The following is a 25,270-nucleotide window of genomic DNA, read 5'->3' on the forward strand; positions in this document are numbered from 1 at the left end:
TTGAAGTTGTGTAATTTGCTCAACCCAATATTTTTTTCCAAAACTGCATGATGTTGTTCTTTGACTACTTTGATAATTACTCCTTACAATAATGGTGACTGAATGGTGACTGAGAAGTAAAAGTAAAACTAAAATCTATATTTTTGGGTTAACTGTACCTTTAAACAATTCTGTCTCATGAACATTAATTTTATTAAAATTAAAAACATAATTTAAGTTATAACATATACAAGACTGACGGAACACTGGCGCCCCCTGATGGTGGCTGGCCTGTAACACCTCTGTTTGCGTCACAACAAGAGTTCAGACGAGCATCGGCCATCTTACTTCCTCAAAAAAAAAAAAAAAAACTTCAGTCCTGGAGGAAAAACTGAATCAATCCTTGTATACATGGGTGACCACATCAAGGACAGCTATGGAGCATTAACCCAAGGGGCTACGACAAGCAAGCTAGACACAGCTATAAGGAACAGGGTAAGAAGCGACATTATATGGCAGTTAGATTTAACGTTAGCGCTGTAGTTCTCGTTCTAGACTGTTTGCTGATGTGAGGATTGAGCCATTGACAAAACCGGAGCATGACTGTCATGTACACTCGAGATAAACAATCTAAAATAAAACATAAACATGAAATTGTGAGTGTTCTCGGATGAGCTTTACATTACTTGAATGTCGCGTAAAAACAGATACTTAATGTAGGCTACTAGCATGCGAACCTACTGTATTATCTATAAACACTGAGTTTTGATGTTTTTAGATCAACACTGCTGTTTCACATGATGTTTATGCGGATACAGTGGGGTTTACATGTTGAGCCCGCAGTGTCAGATACTGTAGGACGAGGAGGAAGCGTCTTTTGGTGATTTAAGCATCTGTACGGCAGAAATGTTAAACACACTGGACGTTTTTGCATCCTCTTTGTGTCTCATTGACTCTCCTGGAGAAACTGAAACTCCATGTGAATGAGTGTAAACAACCTAATAGACCTGCAGTCTTCAAACAACTCGTGAGTCATGCACAGGTGTGACTTCATATAGACCAGACTCCTGGCATCTCCACTTCATGCCACCGCAAGTCATGAATGTCACAAAATCAAATTCTGTAGTGCCTGAATGCTAGATTTATGCTCTGTCATGTATTTTTTTTATTCGAATTGTACAGATTTCACATGCTATTATTTATTTGATTTTTAGGTTTCATGTAAATTTAGTTTTTACCATGTTACCCACATATCTAGATCCCTAAGTTTCTTAGACTTAATCAGGGGTCCTCACCTTTTTTCAGACAAAGTACCTTTAGAAGAGACATACTGCATAAAATTGAGTGTTTCCTGTTCATTAATAGTGTGTTTTATTATCATATTATTGTTACTGTACAATTATTACACTTATCGTGTGAGAAAATGACACATTTAGAGTTGTTATCATTAAAACTATGAAAGATTTTATTAACTGAAATTAAGCTGAATATAACACAAATGTAAAATGAATATGTACTGTAATGTAAATATTAAAGGAAAAAGCTACATATGGAAATCAGAAATCTGTTAATTTGACTTAAGCGCAAGTACTAAAATGAAAACTGAAATACAAAGCTTAATAGAAATATTAAAAAAGTAATAAAATGACAACGGTACACAACAAACTTAAAATGAAAACTGAAAATATAAAGCAAATGCTAATTCAAGATATTAATTAATGCTTTATAAATTATACTAAATAACATATTTTTTGCTGTACTTTAGATGATTAACTTTTATTTTGTTTTGAGAATTTTTTCATTTTAATTCCAAAAATATTTTTTTATAACAATGGCCACCCAAACTCACTTGAATTTAGGATGTACTGTACACTGGCAACTGCATTAAAACACTGCATTTGTACATCTATATGCAACTGGGACATTTCATAATGGTCCAATTCTTTAGTGTATATTCATAGACCTTTTATTGATTCCCCACATGAAATCATTGATGGACCATTTTGTAAAAAGTTAATCTAAAAGTTTGTCATTAACCTCGCTGAGGAAGTTGAGCACAAGTGCTGGGCCGAAGTAAACTAAACATTTATCTTGTGCCAGCCCACCTTGTTGCTCTCCTTTGATGAAACACATGGAAATCATTGCTTGTGTTTCCAGCATGGCACATGAAAAGGATCAAGCATCTGGGTTTGCTTTTTAATTGGAGTTTGATATTTTCCAGAGTATTTAGTCATGGCCCATAGGATGCTGTCTCAGCAGAATCGGGTTCAGGTCTCTGACATTAAAGCCATTTGAGACCGATTAAATGTTGGCCACTGTGAAGGAGAAGCTATTGTGCTAATAGGGTGAATGGAAAACTAGAGCTTGAGGGCACACCTTCCTAAAGGAAAACCAAGAGTGTTGTAACTTCCTTACTACAACAATGCTTATTGCAACAGAGATGAAACAAGAACTAGTTATTAAAGTCATATTGTTGCTGATTGATGTTTGATCAGTATGTAGGTTCAGTTAAAATAACTAAAGCATGATATATTTCATTGTTGCTGTTTTTATCAGTGTTGTTAAACAGTTCTCCTTAAATGTTACACTGGTAATCCTGTAAAATATAATCCATTTTAAGATCAAATGTAATCTCTGAAATGAAATGTTAAGTTCTAGCAAGTTTTTTGGTTTGTAATATTTTAATGGCGGTTATCAGTCCCTGAAAACACCCTCCCATTGTTCCAAACTCAAGACTTCTGCTCCTTATCATTTTTGTCATTTTATTGACTGTACACGCAACCAAAATTTCCAAGGAGGGGTTTGTGATGCTTATTGTCTGTGATAATATCATAATTGCTGTTTTAAAGATATGCAAGCTAACATTATCAAGCATGTCCCTGACTTTGCAAAAAAAAAAAAAAAAAAAAACGGTCTAAAAATCCAAAAGCAGTCACTGTACGATAAAGTCTATTAGAATGCCCCTATAATTCAGGTTATGAAAGCAAAAATTATCCCTTTATAGGTCTTTGATTTTTATATTTATTTAATAATACACATGCATGCAAGAGTGCCGTTTTCCTCAATATCAAAAGTGTGTGTGTGTGATCGCAAATTAGATGTTTTATTTTTTACGTTTATAGTGAGTGAGTTACATTTTAGGCACAATATTGTGTGTTTTCTTTTTTTTCTCAGATTCGACAATGAAAACAGTTCCAAACAAAGCTGGAGCAGAACATTTGTGCATGACAAGAGAAACACTGCGGTCTTTCATTCCTGAATGAATCTGTTTTTGAACTAACCGTTTGAGTCAATGATTCAATGATCAGTTCATTAACACACACCTTTTTAAACAATTGAGTTAAAAATGTAAGATTTTAAAATGTTTACCTTTTTTTTGTCCTTCCTGTACACCCCTATTTCCAAGCTTCAGAAAGTTTATTAAGACACTGTATGAGTAATCCATATATACAGAAACTGGTTTAATACAAGTCGTCTGAAGAGGCACTATATCTCCATAAGATGAACAGAATTTAGTCTTTGATCAGTGCACAAATAGAGCTCATTAAATATTGTAAACACTGAAGATGAAGGGTGATTTCAGAATCTATTTTTCTCCGTGTCAAACATACATGGTTGAGCAATGTCTATGTGCTTTTTAAAACATGTAAATATTGGTTATGTGAAGAAAAATTATAAAAGAATATAAAACATATCTTAATTTGTATTCTGAAGATGAACAAAAGTCTGGAATGACTTGAAGGTGAGTAATGAAGACTAGGGTGAATTTTGGGGTGAACTGAAGTTACTAGGGTTTGACCTCTCCTGACGTCAGCATGACGGCTGGTCATTTCTCAGTGAGGTGTCATTAGTTTACCTGCTTAGTTTGGAGCAAACCTCTTCAGACCTTGCTTTTTTTTATAGAAAACCAAGTGATTCTTTTTGGTTTTTTCTCCCCTTGCTCCTTCTTAAGACGTGTTGACTGTAATTGCCTTCAGTAACTTAACTGAATCGATTGTGATAGATAGTTTGGCACACGATGTTGAAGTTGGAAGTTTATGTGGTTTGAGGGTTGTATGGAAAATGGTTTAGCCATGAGCTCTAACAGTGAGGCATGCCAGAAACAAAAGACCACAGAAGCAGCCCAGCCCCTCTGTTTTTCTTATGTAAAATATACATTATTATTGTAACTGTCTTTAGAGTGTATCTCATAGATCACTGTACCACATATTTAATGTGGTGTAAGCCAGATGTGGACTGTTTGATTGTTATTCTTTGACGTGGTGGCTACACATCAGATGGCCATCTTCAGCTTTGCTTAATGGCCTGGAATAGATGTGGTGGATGACATGCATGTGCCTGGAGTGTTGACTTCTGTACAGTGTTGAAGGGTTATTATTGAATATATTTTATATTAATATTGCCATGGCAATTTCGCAAGTTTGTGGCCAGCTTGTTGCTTCATGTTGCGTCACCATTGCTTGTGGCAGTGATTATGCCACATTGCATGCAAATATTCACATGGTGTGACATTAAATCATATGCTCTAGGGCTGCACAATTGATCACATTTCTGATTGCGATTACAATTATGGAATGCCACAATTATGTAATTGTTCAAAGCTGCAATTAATCGGTCAAAGAGCACATGTTATTCTGCACACTTAAGATGTTTTTTTTCTTTCTACATATTATCTTAAGGGTTTTTGCTTTTTTTGTTTTGTTTTAGTAAAACATTATAATATCGTTCAAATGTTTATAATTTAAAGAAGAAACCAATCCAATGTATATCTGAGGCTTAATATTATAGGAAAGCGCTACAGGTTTTTCAGTTCGAGTATTTTCAGCTTGTTTATTTTCATATATAAATACGGCATGCAGTTGCATCAAACAATGGTATAAACATCATTCAATGTAAATTGTGATAATCGTAATTAATAATTGTGAACACAGTTTTGTCATAATCGAGCAGCCCTAATATGCTCCATAAATGTGTCCTTCCGTAAAATATACATTTCTAAATAATAAACAATATTTAGTATGACACTGCAAATGAAAATCAAATTAAGATACAGACAGGGAAATTTTACTATATATATATATATGTATGTATGTATGTATGTATGTATGTATATATATATATATATATATATATATGACCTTTTTAGGCTTAAATATATTAATATATTCTTAAACTTTTTTTTTTTAGTGTGCATAAGTTTACATTTGACCTGTCCTATTGTGAGTGATCACTAACAGTGCACTGCTGAGAGAGCGAGAGCTCCAGCAGCTTGAGTTTATTTGTGTGGGAGGCTGCTGTTTCCTAGCAACAGTGACTATGAAGGATTAATAGCAACATCATAATACACATACAGTGTTTTGGATGTTGGCACACTTCCCTTCAAAACATAAACAATTTGTATATTGTGTTGACTACCAACCAAAAGATCTTGCAGTATAGAGAATGTTCAGTGTCTAGAAATTCCAAAATAAAGAGGACGAGTAGCTGACGTTTGCTGGTGTGTTATGTAAGAATACAGTGAGGCTTGGCCTGCTAGTGCTTCTGTGCACAAGTGTTTGTTTGAAGTATGTTCAAATCCCTGATTGGTTATTGTTCATTACTTATTATAGATACTTAGGGTTAGGGTTCATTTTTTATTGTTATTTATATGGATAACATCCTGCTTTGTTGTATATGTAGTTTGTTAGAAAATAAGTACAAAGAAGCAAATTAGCAAGCAATCAGACAAAGATAGAGATGAGTGCTTGAAGTTCAGGTACAAACAGTGCTAAACGCTTCAGAAATTAAAAAAGGGAATAGTTTTCACTGTGTTCATAAATACACTGGTCTTTATTAACACTACTGTAATTCATTCTACAATTTACAAGTTCATTTAATAGCTGTGAGTGATTCTCTATTTTTTAAGAAAGTGTGTGTGTTTACATGAATACTCGCCAAAAAAGGCATTGTGTCATATTTTTAGTGCCCTCAAATGACTAAATGCAATTAATCGTGTATATATATATATATATATATATATATATATATATATATATATATATATATATATATATATACAATTTTTCTTTTTTTACATAATTTATGTACTGTATGTTTACTGTTTATTTAAGCCTATATAAATACAAACACATGCATGTATATAGTTGAGAAAAATATTTGTATATATAATATTTTTATAATAAATATAATGTATAATATATATACACACGCACACATTAGCTTACGTAAACAAAAACTTTTATTTTGGATGTGATTAATCGTGATTAATAGTTTGACAGCTTTACATAACTTTATTATTTAATTTGTGAGTATTTGGCCGTTTAGTTCAGGACCCCACACTGATTATGTTCATTTTATTGATTGTTGAGCTAAATAACCCTTTAATATCAAGTATGCCTCGCTTTACTTCTTCATTCGTGTTTCTTTATCACTGAGTTGTTTTACTCTAACATTGTTAGTACTAATATGACGCTTTTTGCAGTTATTATGTATGAAATGGCCTTTTGTTGATTTTGCATCATATTTAGAGATCAAAGAATCCCGTAAACCTGGAGTTAGTAGATGCTGCTAATGTTCTCTATAGGCTACTCTGAGGTCATATCAGGCCATGTGGTTTTCTTTCAATATCCGTCTCCATATCAAAACATGCTTTGGGAACTTTATTATGTCGGTGACCGCATGTCCCACAATGTTTTACTCAATGCATTTTTGAATAAATGGCCTGAGTCATTGATAACCCAGTACAAACAGCTGGAATTCATATTTAAAAACATGCCCTTTTTTTGGAAGGCTGGATCAGATGTTACAGGCAGCTAAATGAGTCCATTTTTTGCCCTTTTTTTCTGCCGGGGTGCAGGGTGGTGTGTGGTGGCTCTGAGTTGGTTGAATGTGGAAAACCACAGGAAGAAGAAGGAAAATAATTTATGCAGAATGTGATGTTTGATTTGTTTTAATGTTTTAAGTTAGGAAGAAAAATCCATCACTGGCAAACTCGAGTTTCTTAGTTAAACAAAATTCATCACAATCCCCTTGTGCAGATTTTGCTTGAGATCAGTTGCTAAATTGATCCGCCACTGAAATTTGTATTGTAAAATTAACAACAGAAAAATGTCCCTCTCAGTTCCCATGTGGCAGGAGGTTATGAATGCCAAGTGTTTCATGGGAATGGATGATTGCGGTTTGTGCTGATGTGGTCATAGTGTATTCTAGCATTTTACAGCACCATGGTGAGTGCTGTGTTTATGTTTTTATGGGTTTCACATCTAAACCACTGGGATGATGTAAAGTTGAGTAATGATAGGCTAGCAAACACAACGTCTATTCATTCACCGTCTGTGGAATAGCTCCTTTTTATTATTTGTTAGCGCTTTGATAGATGCGCTATAGCAGCAACTGTATATGATGTAGGTTAAACACATCCTCTGTGTTTTTGGTCATTTTTCATGGCTAAAGTGATATTAAAGACCTTATACCACATCATTCCCAAACTCTCCATTTCATTTATAATTTCAAGTATTAATAAAACACAGTCTGCCTAACTTGGACCAAATTCCTGAGACAGTCTAAAGAACAATCTTTAGTACAGTGCAGTAAACATGTGCCAGTATTCGGTAATGCGATATATCACGGTAATGCATATGCACGATATTGTTATCTTGGGCACTTCTAAATACTGTGAATAATTATAGGCTACATTCTAAATTAATCAGATTTTGGGATGCATTTTAAGAATACTTTTCCCATAAACTGGTAAAATTGCACGCATGAGAAGCACATGGGGAACATGTGAGAGATGCGCTGAATGATAGCACATTCACCCTCTGACAGCAGTTGGCGCTAAACTGCAGAAAATGCAGCCGTTACCCTGGAAACCTTATAAATATTGCAAAGATTTAAATAGTCATTCAGATTTGTGGATTTGCTATGTTGTTCAGCACAGCACCAAATACATAAATATTTAGACTTAATAGGCAATTCATTTTTTTTTTTTTAATTTGATGATGAAAGTATTAGCGATAAATCGCAACATGCAAATGTGATACTGGCATAACCCCACAGTGAAGCAAATAATACAGAAAATAAAATTTCCTCCATTCTTGTCTTTAGCCGTTTACTTTTTTCTTGAATCTATACCAACTTTGTCTTTTGCAGAAACTGAACTGAGGAGTTTCCTGTGACCATATCGTCTGCTGATCCCTAGCGAAACCCTTTACTCCTCACTGAGGGGCCATGGAGGACCAGGGGGATGCTGGGATTGGGGGTGTGTTGGCACCCAGCCCACAGAGTGAGGCTGTAACCCATGAGATGGGCGAACTGTCCCTGCACCCCAGCCAGAGGTTGCCCCCCCTCAACGAACGCAAAAATGGTATGTCACTTGCTATGATGCTGAATAAAAATTGTTGGATTGAGTCATTTGCATAAATTAACGATGCACAACATATCATAACCATCAGTTATTTCAAATGTAATACCCTAGTGAAAAATAAATAAAGTAAAATGTATTTGAAAGACATTTATTTAATTCTTAGTATACTACAAATACACTGACTTATTTATGCACATAGTAAAATACCCTGTAATTGCACTTTTAGTATATAACCTGGTATACTTATAAAAAAAAATAATAATTGTACTTAATGCTCTTTAATTGTGTGGAAGTAGTGCTAAAGATATACTGAAGTATATCTAATTGTGCTAAAGTAGAACAATTGCAAGTATACTTAAGGTACTCTTTAAATATATTGCGTGTAAAGATATTGCGTATTACTCAAAGATCATAGAGTCCTTATCAATAGTAATATTTAAACACATTTTAGGCTTGGTATTAAGAAATGTGCATTGCGCATGAGTAGTACTCCAAATAAAGTTTAATTATACTTTTTATATCAGTAAGTCTTGAGCGACATGTCAGTAAATATGTTAATAGTTTTTGAACTATACTTAAAATGAAATAAATGTGTTTTAAAAATATAATTTTTTACTAGGTTATATTTTGGCTGATGTTGGATATTTTATTGCGCATAATAATTTTTACTTTTAGATTATTGTTGCCATCATCTAACGCGCATATAATATTTAAACTCTAAATCTCTTTAAAAATGTATGTATAATGTTGTAATACCTAAATTCAGACACTTTTTTGATTTTATTTGTAATACACTTGTTCAGAAATTTTAGCTGGTTGTTCCAGCTGGTATCCCAACCTGACCAGCTTAGGAAGTGGTCAAAACCCCTCTAAAACCAGCCCGCTGACCAGTTGTGACCAGCAAAGACTGGGCTGGATGACCAGCTAAAATAAGTCAACCAACATAGGCTGGGTTTAGTGTTTTATTTTATTTATTTATTTATTTTTCAGCAGGGAAATTCAATAACATTCCATGTGTCCTTTAGCCAACCTCCACTGACTATACAATGACTTCATTTAATCAATTATGATAATACAAAACTCATGGTTTTGGTTAGTGTTTTGTTATCTGTATTCACATTTAATTTTTCTAAGTGACAAATTGTTCACAAATGGGAAAAAGCCAGTCAGATTGCACAGTAAATTTGCTCAAAGATCGTTAATGCACACTGAAAACCAACATTGCCATGCTATTTTTAAACACGAAAACTTGGAAAAAACTTTAGAAACACTTAATATAAATTCCAGCAATTCCAATATATGTAATTTTTTCCCCAGTGTATTGTCACAGGTAGAAAAATCGCATTTATTCCTCAAACACTAGATCCATTATTGAAACTCAGTAAAAAAGTTTGATCATGGCACATTTGGTAACACAAACAGTACAAATGTCTTGTGAAATAAAAAAAAAAAAACACATTGTCTATATGACACTTTCATGTAAGCAGTATATCGCTGCGGAGAGATCGTTAAATTTGTATGTTTTCGTATCATCATCATCATCATCAGCGCTTGTTCCGCCATCACTGAGCATGTAGGGTTGCCAGATTGCACGAATTAAATAAAACATCGGGCATAAAGTGTATCCTTAAAGGAGAAAAGCTCTGTTTTGGGGCTTAAAGCTCTTCACATCTGGAAACCACAAGCATGAACGCTAGTGAAGACTTGTTAGCAATGCAAGATTTTGAACATGTTTCAGGATAAATAAAGAGCCGGCTAATATCTTGATGATTATTTTTAATTAATCATAAGGTGGATGTAGTTATCGAGATTAAAATACGATTAATCATGCAGCCCTACTGTGAAATATTATCTATTTTAATATATAAAAAAGTCAAATAATCTTTCAGAAATCATTCTAATCTAATGAATTAATGCTCAAAAAATGTTTGTTATTAATTTAAATGTTTTTTTTAAAATATATATATATATATATATATATAGTTAAAGAGCAGCATTTATTTAAAAATTTGTTGTAAAATAATAAATGTCTTAACTGTCACCTTTGATAAATTGAATACAACCTTGCTGAAATAAATAAATAACTTTTGCTGGTCACAAACATTTAAACAGTAGAGTAGCAGAAATAGTCAAGCTTTTTATTTACAATAATGTTAATATAATATTCAGCCGGCAAAGATAGTTAACCTGGAGTTGAGACAAGCCCAGTTTATACTTGACAAATCTGATGTGAGAGACGGCTGGCTTCTGAGACTGTCTAAAAAGTACAGATTGGTACTAAGTTGTTTGTCCTTTAACAAAATCACAGATGATATCTGATTTAGATGTCCCCTCATGGCTAAATGTTCACCATCAGTCAGATTTTTTTTGGTGAATTTATTGTGAGATTTCAAATTTGCCCATGTTCTGGAATGGTATTCGTTCGCCCAGTTGTAATCACAGCCTGCATGAATTCAGCTATTTAATTTTGGCTCTCGCTTTTCGCTGATTAGTTTAGCCTCTATTTCCAGATGATTAAATAACATTTCATTTCTGTATGCCCCGAAACAGAGAAGCTCTTTTTTCCATTCGGTCTTGACGCACAGAAGCAGCCTCCACAATCCTGACATTTCTTTGCCTCTTAGTTTGGGCGCAGTCTTTTGATTGACATGTGAGAGGTCACAGGACAGCGCTGTCTGCTTGCGGTGGCTCACAGCTCTGTGAGGGCTGCTCCTCTAGGTCTCTAGCTATGCTGAGGTCACACCGTCACTGCGAGTGGAAATGTAAACGACTTTGGCAGAGCATGGCCCGTGTCAGTTACTCATCCACTGGCTGTCTGTCAAACAAGATGTTAACTGTGTTGATGGAGAGAGGGGTTATTTCAACCGAGAGCTATTTTATGTTTTTTCTGCTCAGATTTCAAACATTAAGCATTTATAATGCACTCATCCATACAGAGAACGTTCGTCGCTCTTCTTAACTATAAAAAGGAGCACTTTTTAATGATCTAGAATTGTACTTCCAATGGCATTGAGGGGTTAATGATGGTCGGTCTGGACTTTCTGCTCCCTCCTCTCCTTCTGCTGGTGGAGCAGAGATGTTGTCTCCTCCGAGGGAGTCCCAGTTTAACTTTTTAACAGTGAATGAAGAGCCCTGAAGAACGTGGTCCTTGTGCTTTTTTCACAAAGCTCTGGTGCGGTCAGGAGCCCACTTCAAGGTACTGTGAACGTGAGGAAGGACGGGCAGACGGCATGGCCTGCTTAGGACTGGAGACTCACAGCATCTGCAGAGGAAACTTCATACCAGGTTCTGCAGCTTGCTGCTCGGCTCTGAGAGGTGGATATCATTCTATCGCTGAGTGGATATAGGTTTCGATTATTTTGAATAGATTTTACTGGCTGCCTCAAGCTTTGTTTGCCGGGCTTAGGTTAAATGGAAATTTGCATGACAGCATTTGAAAACAGAAAGCTACTTTTGATCGGCTTTTCATTAGAGAGCTATGTGCATTACTCTCTGGATAATCAAGGTAATCTGCTGCAAATGGTTGAGATTGTCCATTAGATGCACAACAGGAAGGTCCGTGATTGTTAAAGATAATAGCATTTCCATCTAAACAAAAGGCACGGCATAGATTGGCATGATATCGATGCATAAAGTTACTTGTTTTCAAAATTGGCTAGTTAGTTAATAGGTCTTAATGAAGTCCTTTATAATTTGGCTGGTTTGAGTTTCACCTGAGTTTGATTGGATGTCTTTCATACGGAGTTGTTTATAGAAGATGTGTTGCTGAATGGAACAGAATGCAAAAACTTGAGAGAGAATTAAAACTTTACTGGAGATGCTCAAAACAGCATTAGATGTGATGCTATAGCCAAAGATGTCCATCTGAATGTCTGTGGCTTTGCAAACAGGTAAAGAACGGCTCACTGACTCACACAGCTCACACTAAAGGCATCAATGTCAGTATTATTATTTTTATTATAATAATTGTTACACTTTTGTTCAAAAGTTTGGGGTCTGTAAGATTTGTTAATGTTGTTGCAGCTTGCTTTTATTTGATCAAAAATATTAGCAAATTTTTTTTTTTTTTTTTTATTTTTTTTATGGAAAACAGTGCTGCATAATATATATTTTCTGAAACAGATGCATTTATTTTGCATTATATTTTTTTAATAGAAAGAAGAAATAATAATAAACACCATTTAAGCTATTCAAAATAGAAAGCATTTGTAACATGATCAATATTTTTATACTTTGTGTCAATTTAAGAAAAAAAAAAACTTCTTACTGACCCCATACTTTTGAAATGCAGTGTGTGTAACAATAATACAATTAGATTATTTAAACTGTTATTATATAATTCTCTGATCCTCACAGCTATTTTGAAGCCACTAATTCAGCGTGTTTGCCATGTTTGAGCATGGGAAACATTCTGATTCTCAAAACTTTGAAAGGATGTGAAAGTGTTGAGATATATCGTCTTGATTGTCACCAAGATGATGGAAGATGTTTTACTCATCATGTGGAATAACCCTGGCTAAAAAGCTGCAATGTTATGTTGTGCAATCAAGGAGACCTAAAAGATTTTTTTTGTCTTCTGTGCCCCAAGTAAAACATTAACCTGATTAGGATCAAGGTCAATGTAGAGTCATGTGTAGTCAGGGCACCAGGAATGCATCTGTTACACTGTAGAAGAGGCCCCATTATTATCTCCTTCATCGTGCATTCATGCCTCTTCTCAGAGCTGATGTCCTTTTTGCATTGTAAAATACTTTCCCAGTTTTTCGAAAGTATTTATAATTATCAGTAATAACTGTTCACATAGTTCTCTTCAGTGCCACAAGTGGTGCAGAAATTGCACACTTCAGTTTTAAGTGCACAGATTCATAGTGAAAACAATAAAATGCCAATCATGTGCACCCAGCACCCTTCAGAGTTTCGTTTGCTCAACCTCAGCTGAACTTGTTAACAGTAAACTGACTCAGTTTTTAGTCAGATTAAACCTTTCTGTTCCTGCATTTAAGCATGTAGAAAATCATTGCATTTGACACTGGCTGACTGATTAGTATGCATAAAATGTATGTGGATGATTTTTAGTGCCGTGTTGAGCATTAACAACAAAATTCTTTAATAATCAACCTCGTGCAGATATTGGCTTGTGTGACATGCAGCTGTGTGTTGAACTTGCCTTCATAGATTTGTAAGTTCCCAGCTTACAGAGTTCATGATTCTTGATAAATGTCAGACGTTAATCATGTTGTCTTTCTGCCCAATTTGAGCTGTTTTTATAATCAGCCAAGTAAATCCGGGAGGCTCAGCCAAGAGGGCAAAGAAAAATTTGAAGAGAATTTTCCCAGGAAGTCTTCCAAACAGCACGCTTCAAAAGGGTCGCTCAAGAGCCTGTTGTTTTGGTAGCAGGAAGAACGTCTAGTTTTTTTTTTTCTTTTTGAATGGTGGCTCTTATATAATTCTAGAGAGGAAATGTGTGTGATTTCGGTTGTGCTAAAGGTTAGATTTCCTTTTGTTGCATGTGTGTGTGTGTAGGTGTGTTTATCAGGTGGAAAAGTTTCCATTCTGTGTGTAGTGTTGACAAGCCTGATCTAGAGGTTGGGTCAAGAACGTAACACTGCTCTTGCTTCTCTCCACCAGTTCTCCAGCTGAGGCTCCAGCAGAGACGCACCCGCGAGCAGCTCGTTGATCAGGGCATCATGCCACGTGAGTACAGCCCCTGCCATCTAATACTGATGTGTGCACCAGCATATGGACGAGATGAAGATTCATATTTACTCTTGTATGAAAACTGCTAATACTAACTAAATATGTAAATGTGTTTTAGTCATGAAATGACAATTTGTGACCCATTTTTTCTTCATAATCTAAAAATATGTCTATAAAATTAATTTTATCCATCATGAACTAATTGGATTGTGAAAAGTGGAACTATGTACTGACTGAAAGGGAGGGGTTAAAAAGTAAGAGCGACTACGTCGTTTTACGTTTTGAATAACTAACCAATAAATCATGCACAAAAAGAATAGGCTGCAATAAATATCATGTTGACTTTACAGGGCTCTGTAATATATTTAAGGAGAAATAAATGTTCTGTTGTAAATGTAAAAAATGATGTCATAAGATTTACCGTTCAAAGCTGTTCCATCACATTAATAAATTACATCCTAAAATAAAAATATATTAAAATAGACCCTTTTAAAATAAAAACCATTTTGAATTCTAATCATTTCACATTAATATTGTTTTAACTGTTTTTTTTTGTTGTTGTTGTTGTTTTTTTTTATTTAAAAAAATTTACTTTTCCCAAAAAAAAGTGCTGAATGTTAGTGTAACATCCTTTGTGTTGTCATGTAAACCTTCATTTTATACGGTGCGTTTAAGAAATCAGTTGGTGCTGTGGTTTCTGTACCACATCTGCTTTTGAATCAGTTGTTTATTCGCGCTCTTCAGCATAGTTCACAACCAGGCATAGGTGACCAATGCACATGGTATTTTTTTCCAAAAGCTCACCTCTCGCCTCACCACCGCTCATTCTGTTATTGCTCATAACCACTTTTCCGTTCAACCAAGTAGTGCGTGAGATCTCTCATACTAACATAAAGGTAAATTTTCTTTTCTTCCTCCTGGCCATGTCTGAGCTGATTGATGGGATTACACTGCATGCTGTCTCAGTGTAATATCAGGCATAGATTCTGCTGGGATTAAGAGGTAGCTGTCTGGTCCTGAAGAGCACTGTGTAGTCTGTGTGTGATCTCTGTGTGCGCCCACTATCTCCGCTCTGAGTAATATGTGAGACCAAGCGCTAAAGCATTTAGAAAGACTGCAAGAGATGAAAGAGCCGTGTGTGTTTGAAGTGTGGGGTAATGGCCTTGTGTCCTCATGAGACTGATGCTCTGCTTGTGTGTGTGTGTGTGTGTGTGTGTGTGTGACTTTACAGCCCTCAAGAGCCCTGCAGCTTTCCATGAACAGATCCGCAGCCTTGAAAGAGCCAGGGTAAGAGCAGGGCACCAAGCCCCAGACCTCGTGCACTTTCCTCAGCCATCTGGGCTCCCTGATCCTCCCTGAAACCTCTTCAGGGTTGCCCAACACTCTGTAATGGGACACATGTGAACCTCTCATCTGATTTAATAGCTTAAACCTTCTGTAAATGTGTTTATTATTTGCAAAGCACAGCAGAGATCATTATGATGGTTCCTTTCTGATCCCTGAATTACAGAGGGATTTCGTTTTCTGTAACTCTGTACCCTTTCTCTCTGTAGACTGAAAATTTCCTAAAGCACAAAATACGCAGCCGTCCAGAAAGGGCCGAGTTGGTCCGCATGCACATCTTACAAGGTAATCCTCCATTCACAATATGTAATGCTGGGAAAAGTTGTTTTAATCTACTGTAGCTGTAGCTCTCAAATCTTTTAAGTAGAAATGGGCATCGATACAGATTTTTATTTTTCGATTCCAAATCCAAGACAGTTTATTCAGTTTGATTTTGAGCTCTTTTCTGAATCATTTGGCAGTAACTTCTGATCCATTTTACTTTACATTTCTGTTAATTCTGTTAATGTTGTTTCAACTCATCTTTTATCAAAACAACTGACATATGAGAGCAATTTGTTCGACTGTAAGGACAATTTAGGCACAACTTTCCAAAAAATGGAACCCCATTCCAAACCCATGAAACGTTAATTTACCTTCAAAACAGAAATGAAGATATATATTTTTTTTTTTTTTAAGAAAAAAAGCCTGAAAGATTTCTGTCCATCCATTGAAAGGCCATTCCACCAAAACTTCACATCAGATGATCAGAAAAATCAGAGACCATAAAAAGTTATCCATACTGTATAATATACACAGATTATTCCGTCTCCTGAAGAGATATGATCCCTTTTACATGATTATTTAACCAATTTAATTAAGGCTTTTATTCACATATAAACATTGAACAATGCACAAATACATGGAGTTCAACAAATATGGTGAATGGAAACTCAACCATACTAGTCAGGTTTATATGTTGTCTAAATAACATATAACAAATAATCAAGTATGGTTGAACATATGTTTACCATATCTAATATCAATGTTTATATCTGAATAGTTTTACCAAACTATGCTATCAAGTAAGTTTAGCAGAAACTTAAAGCAGTGGCAGCTTAACCAGTTGGCATAATTAAAAACCAAGAATAATTGATGTTCAAAAGAGCCATCCAGATGCTGTACTTGTGCATTATTTACTTCTGTGATTGAGCTGACCTCTGTGTGATTGTTGTGGTGGTGCAGTAGGAGTGTGGGTTGAAATGATTGCTGTTCTGGTTTTTGGTGGGTTTGCAGAGACCGTGGCGGAGCCTTCTCTGCAGGCCACTCAGCTGAAATTGAAGAGAGCTCGATTGGCTGATGACCTAAATGAGAAGATCGCTCAACGCCCCGGCCCCATGGAGCTTGTGGAGAAGAACATCCTGCCTGTGGACTCCAGCGTCAAGGAGGCCATCATTGGTGAAAATTCAAACTATATTATGTGTTAAACTGGGGTAAATATGCACATTGAATGAAGTATGATACATTGTCATTTGTTTTAATTGGGTAGATGGTCAGATGCAGTACCCTAGAACTCTAGAGGAACAAGCTGATGAGGACAGTGGAGATGCGTTTTCACCTGAGCAGCCAGCTAGTCATGAGTCCCAGGGTTCTGCAGCCTCACCTGGGGAGGTCCGGGCCATTGAAGAGTCCTCACCATTGCCTAATAATTTCTTACAGGTATTCTTTCCACTTCCTTTTCACTTCAGAGCTCAATGTGCAAAACAAAACAAAAAACAGAATTTAGTCACTAAGGTTTTGCAGAACACCTGAGATTAATCATGTGTTGTTTTTCAAAGCACTTTCCTGCAGTGACCACCACAACAGATTTCCTGAAGCAGTTTTCCACCAATGAGCAATCAGTTAGCCCTCCAGCACCCATTCCACAGCTAGTCACCGTGGCCCCTGTGAAGTCTGGGCCCACCCTTGTAAAGGTCAGTGAAGAACTGAAGAAAACAACAAAAAATGATGCAATACCCTTGATTAGATGTAATGCATGATGGGAAATCTCTATTCAATTTACAGCAAAGTCAGCCAAAGTTACCTGGGGACAAAAGCCGCAGTAAGAAGAGTAAAGAGGCCAAGCCACGTGTGAAAAAGTTAAAATATCATCAATACATTCCCCCAGACCAGAAACAAGAACCCAGCCAAGCCCCGATGGACTCCTCATATGCTCGTTTACTACAACAACAGCAGCTATTTTTGCAGCTACAGATCCTGAGCCAACAGCAACAGCAGCACTACAACTACCAGACCATCCTTCCTGCACCTCTCAAGTAAGCACGGAGATCCGAATCTGTGTGTTTGTTATCTGTGTATCAGGCCCTGATTTTTTTGGTATGTACTGCTTTACCAATCCTATCGTTGAGTTTGGCGGATGCAAACCATTTGGTCTTTGTCTTGCCTAATTTGGTAAAGGTCATCTTTCGCTTTTGAAGCTAGTCGTATTTTGTCAGCCATTAGTATAATGGTTGCATATGAATGGTTTTAGGTGGAAAATGTCTGAAATGCTATTATTGTTGCCGGTGGCCATCAGGACCATTACCTATTTTCCAATAACAAATCATGTTTAGTGATATTCATTAATGGCAGGAAGTCTAAGGTTATTGCTCTGCTTTCTTTTCCAACTCTTGTGCAAGATTTATTTTAGCTGTCGTTGTTTTCTGCCTCTGCCATTGTTTGATGGTGTTTATTTATTGAGAATTGTTTCTTCTGTGATGTTAAGTGTTGTTTCTTCCCTTTATTCCCATCTGCTTCCCTACTCAACAGGCAAGTGATAGAAGGCCAAAACAGCAGTGCCACAGTGGCTATAAACAGCACCAGCAGCCTTCCTGCCTCTATTGTGGTGTCTCTGCCCAAAGCAACACCTGTGCGCCCCAACAGCACCCTTTCCAACCGCAAGGCAGGCATACTACCTTCCAACCTGGAGGAGATGAAAGTAGGTTCTTTTTTTTCTTCACAGAATTGTTTTAGCAATAATAGATACACGACTGTTCAAAAGTTTGACGTTTTTTATGTTTTCAGAAATACATTTATTTTATTCATCCAGGCTGGATTTATTTAAAAATACAATAAAAAGTAATATATATTGTTACACAGTAAGTTATGTTTTGCATTGTTATTTATTCCTGTGATGGCAAAGCAGTTATATATTGTAATATAATATGATTCAGTGTTCACAAAAAGTGTTGAAAACAGATAACAGCTTAATTGTTTTGTACAAATCGTGATAACATTTATTTCAGTATTCTTTGATAAATAGAATGTTCAAAACAATTTAAGCATATATTTTAAATGGAAACTTTTTTACATTATAAATGTCAATAAAATGTATTAATTTCCAATTTCAAACTTTAATACGGTTGTGTATACTAAATACAAATAAATAAATAAGACTTTACCATTATTTAAAATTTGGTTCAGATGGTTTGTCGCCAATAAAGATATGCATCTTAATTATTAAATGTTGTAGAATCCAGATGATTTGTAGCTGTTTGTATTGTGAAATATGTGTTAACCCACAAATCACTTTATTTTCTCTATGGATCTAATATTTCTAGAGTTTGTAATTTCATTAATAATGGATTTTATTTTGGCAGGTGGCAGAGCTGAAAATTGAGTTAAAATTACGCGGTCTTCCAGTTTCTGGAACAAAAACAGACCTAATTGAACGACTTAAGCCTTTTCAAGAAAACAATGCCTCGACTGCACTTAACAACTGCACAGGACCTAACATACAGCCCTGCAGCACACCTATGGAGGTGTCCAGCACCACTACAACCCTATCTCCCATCCAACAGCCCTCTGAAAATCTGAGCTCCACTCCACCTGTGTCTCCTGGTTCTTCAGAGCTTCACAGCAAAGAGGACGCATCCATGGAGGTACAGGCAGTGGGCCAAAACCGTAGTTTAATAACGGCAGCTCCTGTTCCTGAAGAACAGGACCGGAGACTACACGAAAAGGAGCGACAAATTGAAGAACTGCTACGTAAACTGGAGCAGGAGCAGAAGCTGGTGGAAGAACTGAAGATGCAGCTAGAGGTGGAAAAAAAGTGTGGGGCGGTTGTTCTACCTGCAGAAAATACTTCCAGTCCAGCCACTATGTTGGCATCTGTCAAAACAGAAAACACCGTCCCTCCTAACTACACACTGAGTCCACACACTACGCCAACGCTATTGAAGCTTGAGGAGCCCCATCCCAACCAGGTGACAGCTTCTCATCTCCGTCAGTACATTTTCAGCCAACAAGGAGTCCAACAGGTCATAGGACACCCCCAGACTCTTCTAACCACTCCGCATGGGGGCACTCAGATCCTTCTTCCAGTGCCCCTGGCAAATAATACCACTACCATCCAGCTGCCCAACACTAATGTCAAACTACAGGTAACACTAAACTTGTGTATATATGTGTTAGGTGCAGTAAATACTTGTCAATACATATATTTAATTTTAATGTCTTTTTGTAGCCAGTTTTGCAGGCTGTTTCTCCATCAGTGCCAGGTATAATTCAGACCCCCCAAATACAGCCCACCAAAACAGAGAGTCCTACATCTCAACAGCTGCTCCGTCACAACCACATAGTTCAGGTTAGTCTTGTAACCAAATACAATTATGTTGTCGTATACTATATAATTTAACAAATATAATTTCATAAATATTTTGTAGTAGAATATACATAGTTTGTATAATATTTAATCATGTATTGATAATACTAAGAATTGGTCCATCACCAAACAAATCAGCATGTTAGACAAAAAAATCGCCTGAGATTTATAACATGTTTTTGTGTAGCTTGTCAGTGAACTACAGCTCTGTGTAGTAAATGCCACTTCATCTGAAAGCACATGCTGGCGATTTACTACTAATAACAGGAACGGCTTTAGTGACGAGATGCGCATTAAAAACGGCATTTGATTTTTTGCATAGCCCTAATTAAAGGGTTAGTTCACCCAAAAATGAAAATTAGCCTGTGATGTACTCACCCTTGTGGCATCCTAGGTGTATATGACTTTCTTCTTTCAGACGAATCCAATTGTAGTTATAATAAAAAAATTATTGAGCTGGCCCCTCCAAGCCTTAAAATGGGGGTAAGTGGGTGCTTTTTGTCAACAATCCAGAAGAATTGAAATAAAGTGCGCATATCTGTAATAAAATGTGCCTCACACGACTTTAGGGGATGTATAAATGCCTCCTGTTGCGAATTCAGTATTGTGAGATATGCAAAGGACCTTTTTTAAAATTCCAGGTTTTTTCAGCAGCGGAAGCCATCAAAGTTGGGTTTACTTGAAGAGCAGAGAATGAGAGAGTACCACAGATATATGTTGTTTGCATTCCCATTTAAAAAATACAAATAATGCATCATCACTGTCTTGTGAAAAGGATGCATTACCTTTTTTTTTTCATGTTCAGCATAAAATATTTTGGAAACATAGATAAATCAAACAACTTTGTCTAACTGCTTACTATAAAAAATTTAGCAGACACTGATGTTGTTCTCACGATGCCCAAACGTTAGACAGGCATATCACTTTTATCCACACTGTAGAGTTTTTTTTTACAGAGTATTGAATGACTGTGGAATCGGAGTAAGAACAGGATGAGTGCCAGCAGGAGCAATCAGAACAAGTGAAAATAATCTGTGAGCTCTGGGATCATCTAGTTTTGTCTGTCCAGCAGAGACATTCATCAATGAGATGGATGGTAGCTGCTGGTCTCATTTCTTTCTAGGCTTTCACTCTACTGTAATTGGCCTTTCCTGGCAGCAGGGCACCATGCTTAGGTTTCCCAGCTAGATGGCCATTACTTTGGCATAGTGAACAAGCCTGGCCTGAGTCCTGGATGACTTGTGTAACTAGAGCTCGTTGGTTGTGATGAGCTGATAACATTTTCATCGACGGCCATGCCTGGTGAACCCTTGCCAGCGTGACCTGAAAAGACCTGTTCTCATACCAAGCAGAATGATCATAACACAAACACAAATGCTGTCTATGATGCTAGTTGGTGTTTCTGGATGCTCATGGCCTATTGGTTTACTCTTCACACAGACCCTGTCTCTGGGGACCACCAAGAGTTTAGATTTTCAGCATGGTACCATTGAGAACCCAGCAGGACTGGAGACACCTCAGTACTTTCTCAGCAGCTCCTCAGATAACAGGATCTCACCTCAGACGTCCCCCGTCCCATCAACACTTATCAATGGGCCACTAAACAAAGTAGAACATCCTATGTTTATTCAGAGTTTTTTTTTTGTGTGTGTTGAGTTCTGTTTTGAGTTGAGTGCTCACTGAGTTTTTTTATCCCCAGACATCCTTCATCCAGCAGTCCCCAGTTTTCAACCGGATGCCCAAAAACAGAGAACCACCCCGCTATGAGGAAGCCGTCAAACAGACTCGCAGCCTACAGAATGCTGCCATCTCAGAGGTAATGAGTTTTTTTCTTTCCTATATATCCATGCATCCTTGTACACATTCTCGGCTTAACAGTGGGTTGTTTCTGAAGTTGCCAATTTTTACCTCACCCAAAAAATTTTTCTTTCCGATGTTTTTCCAATCCCTTTCTTTCTTCTGTGAAACACAAAATGAGATCTTCAGCAATGAGCCTCTGTGTTAATCATGGAATGGGGATGGTGATCTATACTACCAATCTCCAAAAATGCACCAATTATGTGCAGTATTCCATGTGACTCATGCACAATATTTCAGTCCATCTCAATTGGTTGCTTGACTGTTTTTTAACTCTTTTACACAATATGTATAAAATATTCCAACTAAGTCATTAATTTAGATTGCAACGTGTAGAATCAGACAAAAGTTAAATTCATCCAGTTCTCTTGAAAGACATGAATGTAAGTGGCCAGTGAACTGGGAGAAGAATACATTTTAGTTAACTACGCAATTACATAATTAAAATGTGTCAAATTACAGTGAATGACAATCATTTATGTTTAAGGTTTTTTTGTTGTTGTCCTTGTAATGTCTGAAACCTAAAATAAACATGGTTGAAAACACTGAACAGTTGTGATAATAGGACAAGCGCTAAGCAAGTTTCTGAAGTGCCAAAGTGAATTTAAATTTAGCAGTTTATCACAATTTGCCGATTGTACTAATCAAAATGGTGTGATCCTAAATGTCAAAGGGTTACATTTTTGTTTTTAGTAATTAGCCTACCTATATATTGGTTTCAAAACATTTAGCATTTTCTTGTTCCTTACACTTCAAAATTCTCAAAGTTCCACTTTTAAGGTCAGTTTACATTGGAAAAGGGTTTGATTCTCAGTCCTAAACCTTCTTCAGGGGGTACCGATGTTCATGGAGAACAATTCAAGTTTGAGACTTGTGTGTGTGTGTGTGTGTGTCTATGGAGGTGAGAATTTGCTTAAAAATACCACAGAATTCATTTAAAAAACTACCACTCATTTTTATGTTGGTTTATCTCTGGGACTGGATATAAAGTTATCGAGACCACAGAGATGGCTGCTGGAGTTAAACTAATTAGAACAAAAACTCTGTGTTTTGCAGTACTAGTACATAAAGGTTACCACTCAAAATATTAGGAAACAAAAATAGACCACTTAAGATGGACTGACCCTATATTCCAAAACCTCAGATGTCATATGAAGACTGACATTTAAGTTATTATATACTTACATAGTACATACAAAAATATCTATATTGGTCTCATAGTATTATCTCCAATTCCCCCATAAAAAAAATGAAATGAGTACATTATCAATCAATATCAATATTTTAACATACAATAAATGTTTTCTGATACCTGTCACAAAAAAGTCAGTATACAATATCATTATTCTATTGTATGACATTTTTTGTTTTCTCCAAAGAATTCGGTAAATGTTCGGTAATGTTTTTTTTTTAGTTGCTATATAAGTACTTTTTATTTCATGAGAACTGTCTCTTTGTTTGCAGTTAACCAGAAGTAGTCCTTGTCCGTTGTGATGACTGTAGTTATTTTCGTTACAGTTAGGTTGACTGTAATTATTGCTCCTCCTCATTGGCCTTTTCTTCAGTGCTGTCCTTGAACTGAAAAGTCATTTTTATTTTTTGTCGGTTTGCAGATTCCCACAGCAACGAGTCAACAGATGGATGATCTCTTTGACATTTTAATAGAAAGTGGAGGTGAGTTTGTCATTTTGTCGCTGACTGCAATAGATCACGTTCATAAACTAGAAATCCAAATACAGATGATTTTTTTCACACTTGATAATCGTGAGTGTCTGTGTGGAGGCTGAGAATGTCAGGCTTATCCTGGCTACATTTCCCAGAATCCAGTGCTGACTGCGGTAACAGCCTGGCATCTGCTCGATTTAATGGCAAACACTACCGTTCAAACGTTTTCCGTCAGTAAGATTTTCTTTTTACTGTTGTTCGGGTTTCTTGAATTTGGTGTTCCAGAAATGTGAATAACGGTATTAATTTATTAATAAGCATAATGGAATGATTACTGAAGGAACGTGTGAGACTGAAGACTGGAGTAAAAGACTCCAAAAAATTTTTTGGTGTATTTGTTATCTTTACTACTTTTTTTTAATGTTGTAACTTTTGAATTTCTTTTACCACCCCCTATTATTTTGTGCAGAGATCACTCCTTTTAGTCAACAGGACCCATCTGTGTCAAAGATGTTACCTGTCACGGTCAGCATAACCACCCTGCCTATCAGCACTGCCCTGTCCCGTCCACCCGCCCAGGTGCAGATGGCACCCCCGCCAGCGCTCACGGTGGAGCCCATGCCCAGCCTGGCCTCCCTGGACTCTGACAGCCAGTTTGATGCTCTGCTAGAGGGCACGCTCATTGGGGACACAGAGCCGGAGAAGAGGACTTTGGGCCTGCTGGAGGAGCTTCAAAACCAGATACTGGTGCAGGCAAACTCCCCAATGGACACTTCAGAGCTGGGTTTCACCAACCCACCTGCACCCTCCTCCTCCGCCCTGTCCTTTAGTCTCCAAGACACTGGCCTGGACAACATGGAGTGGCTGGATATCACCATGCCTGGGCCCATCAGCGGACTCAATCCATTGGGCATCACCTCTGAATTCCTGGACGCTCATGATCTGCAGCTGCACTGGGACTGACAGGAATCGCTTCAACAAGCCGCCTGTCTGTGGGGAAGTAGGGATCGTCTGTGTGGCAGCGGTTCACGTCTGGCAGCTTTATGTGAATTGACTTCATTTATGCTGGTTCTAATCACCATCTGTTCTCATTCACCTTTTGATCAGAAAAGACACAAGAGCCTTGTGGGTAATGCTGAAATGGCTCTCTTTGCTGTGGTATTCTGAGAGGGAGCTGCAAATTCAATTCTGCTGTATTGCTGTTTTGTTTTGTTTTTATTCATGTGCCATTGATACAAGATTGGTTGCAGTCAGGCTATAAATATCCTCTCAGCTAGTTTTAAGAAATGGTAAGCTATCGGTTCCAAATGATGTGGCATCACAGTAGAGTTCACTTTGTTTGCACAAAATTGAAAATGGGGCCTTGAGCAATGACGCCATTAGCGGTCCTGTCCGTGATCATGAGTGTCTGTGTGGAGGATGAGAACCTGGCAGTCAGCCCTTTTTCACCACTGACTGCAGTAACAGCCTGCTGTCTGCAAATACACTGCCACTCAAAAGTTTGGGGTCAGTAAGATTTTTTTATAACAGAAATTTAGTTTTAATTAGCAAAGATCTAATTATTTGATCAAAATCGACATATATAATGTCAGAAAATGTGTTTATATGTTTCTATTCACCCTAAAATATTAATAATATGAAAAACATTAAATAAAAAATATTAAGCAGAACATTTCTGAAGGATCATGTGACACTGAAAACTGGAGTAATGGTGGCTGAAAATTCAGCTTGGGAATAATTTC

At 36.8% G+C, this 25,270-nt stretch overlaps 1 protein-coding gene across 1 annotated transcript; it reads left to right on the forward strand.

Moving 5' to 3' along the window:
* The first annotated feature begins 298 nt into the window (after window positions 1–298).
* Window positions 299–25,142, forward strand: LOC113111740 (MKL/myocardin-like protein 2). Its single transcript, XM_026276790.1, has 16 exons — window positions 299–474; window positions 8,131–8,344; window positions 13,973–14,038; window positions 15,273–15,328; window positions 15,595–15,670; window positions 16,661–16,822; window positions 16,914–17,083; window positions 17,203–17,337; window positions 17,429–17,679; window positions 18,173–18,341; window positions 19,003–19,785; window positions 19,869–19,988; window positions 21,447–21,614; window positions 21,706–21,822; window positions 23,477–23,537; window positions 23,998–25,142. Exons 2-16 carry the CDS (start codon window positions 8,209–8,211, stop codon window positions 24,489–24,491), a joined length of 2,964 nt encoding a protein of 987 aa, XP_026132575.1. The 5' UTR covers window positions 299–474; window positions 8,131–8,208; the 3' UTR covers window positions 24,492–25,142.
* Window positions 25,143–25,270: the final 128 nt, after the last annotated feature.

This window comes from Carassius auratus, chromosome 12 (genome assembly GCF_003368295.1).
Source record: "Carassius auratus strain Wakin chromosome 12, ASM336829v1, whole genome shotgun sequence".
NCBI classification, from domain to species: Eukaryota; Metazoa; Chordata; class Actinopteri; order Cypriniformes; family Cyprinidae; genus Carassius; species Carassius auratus.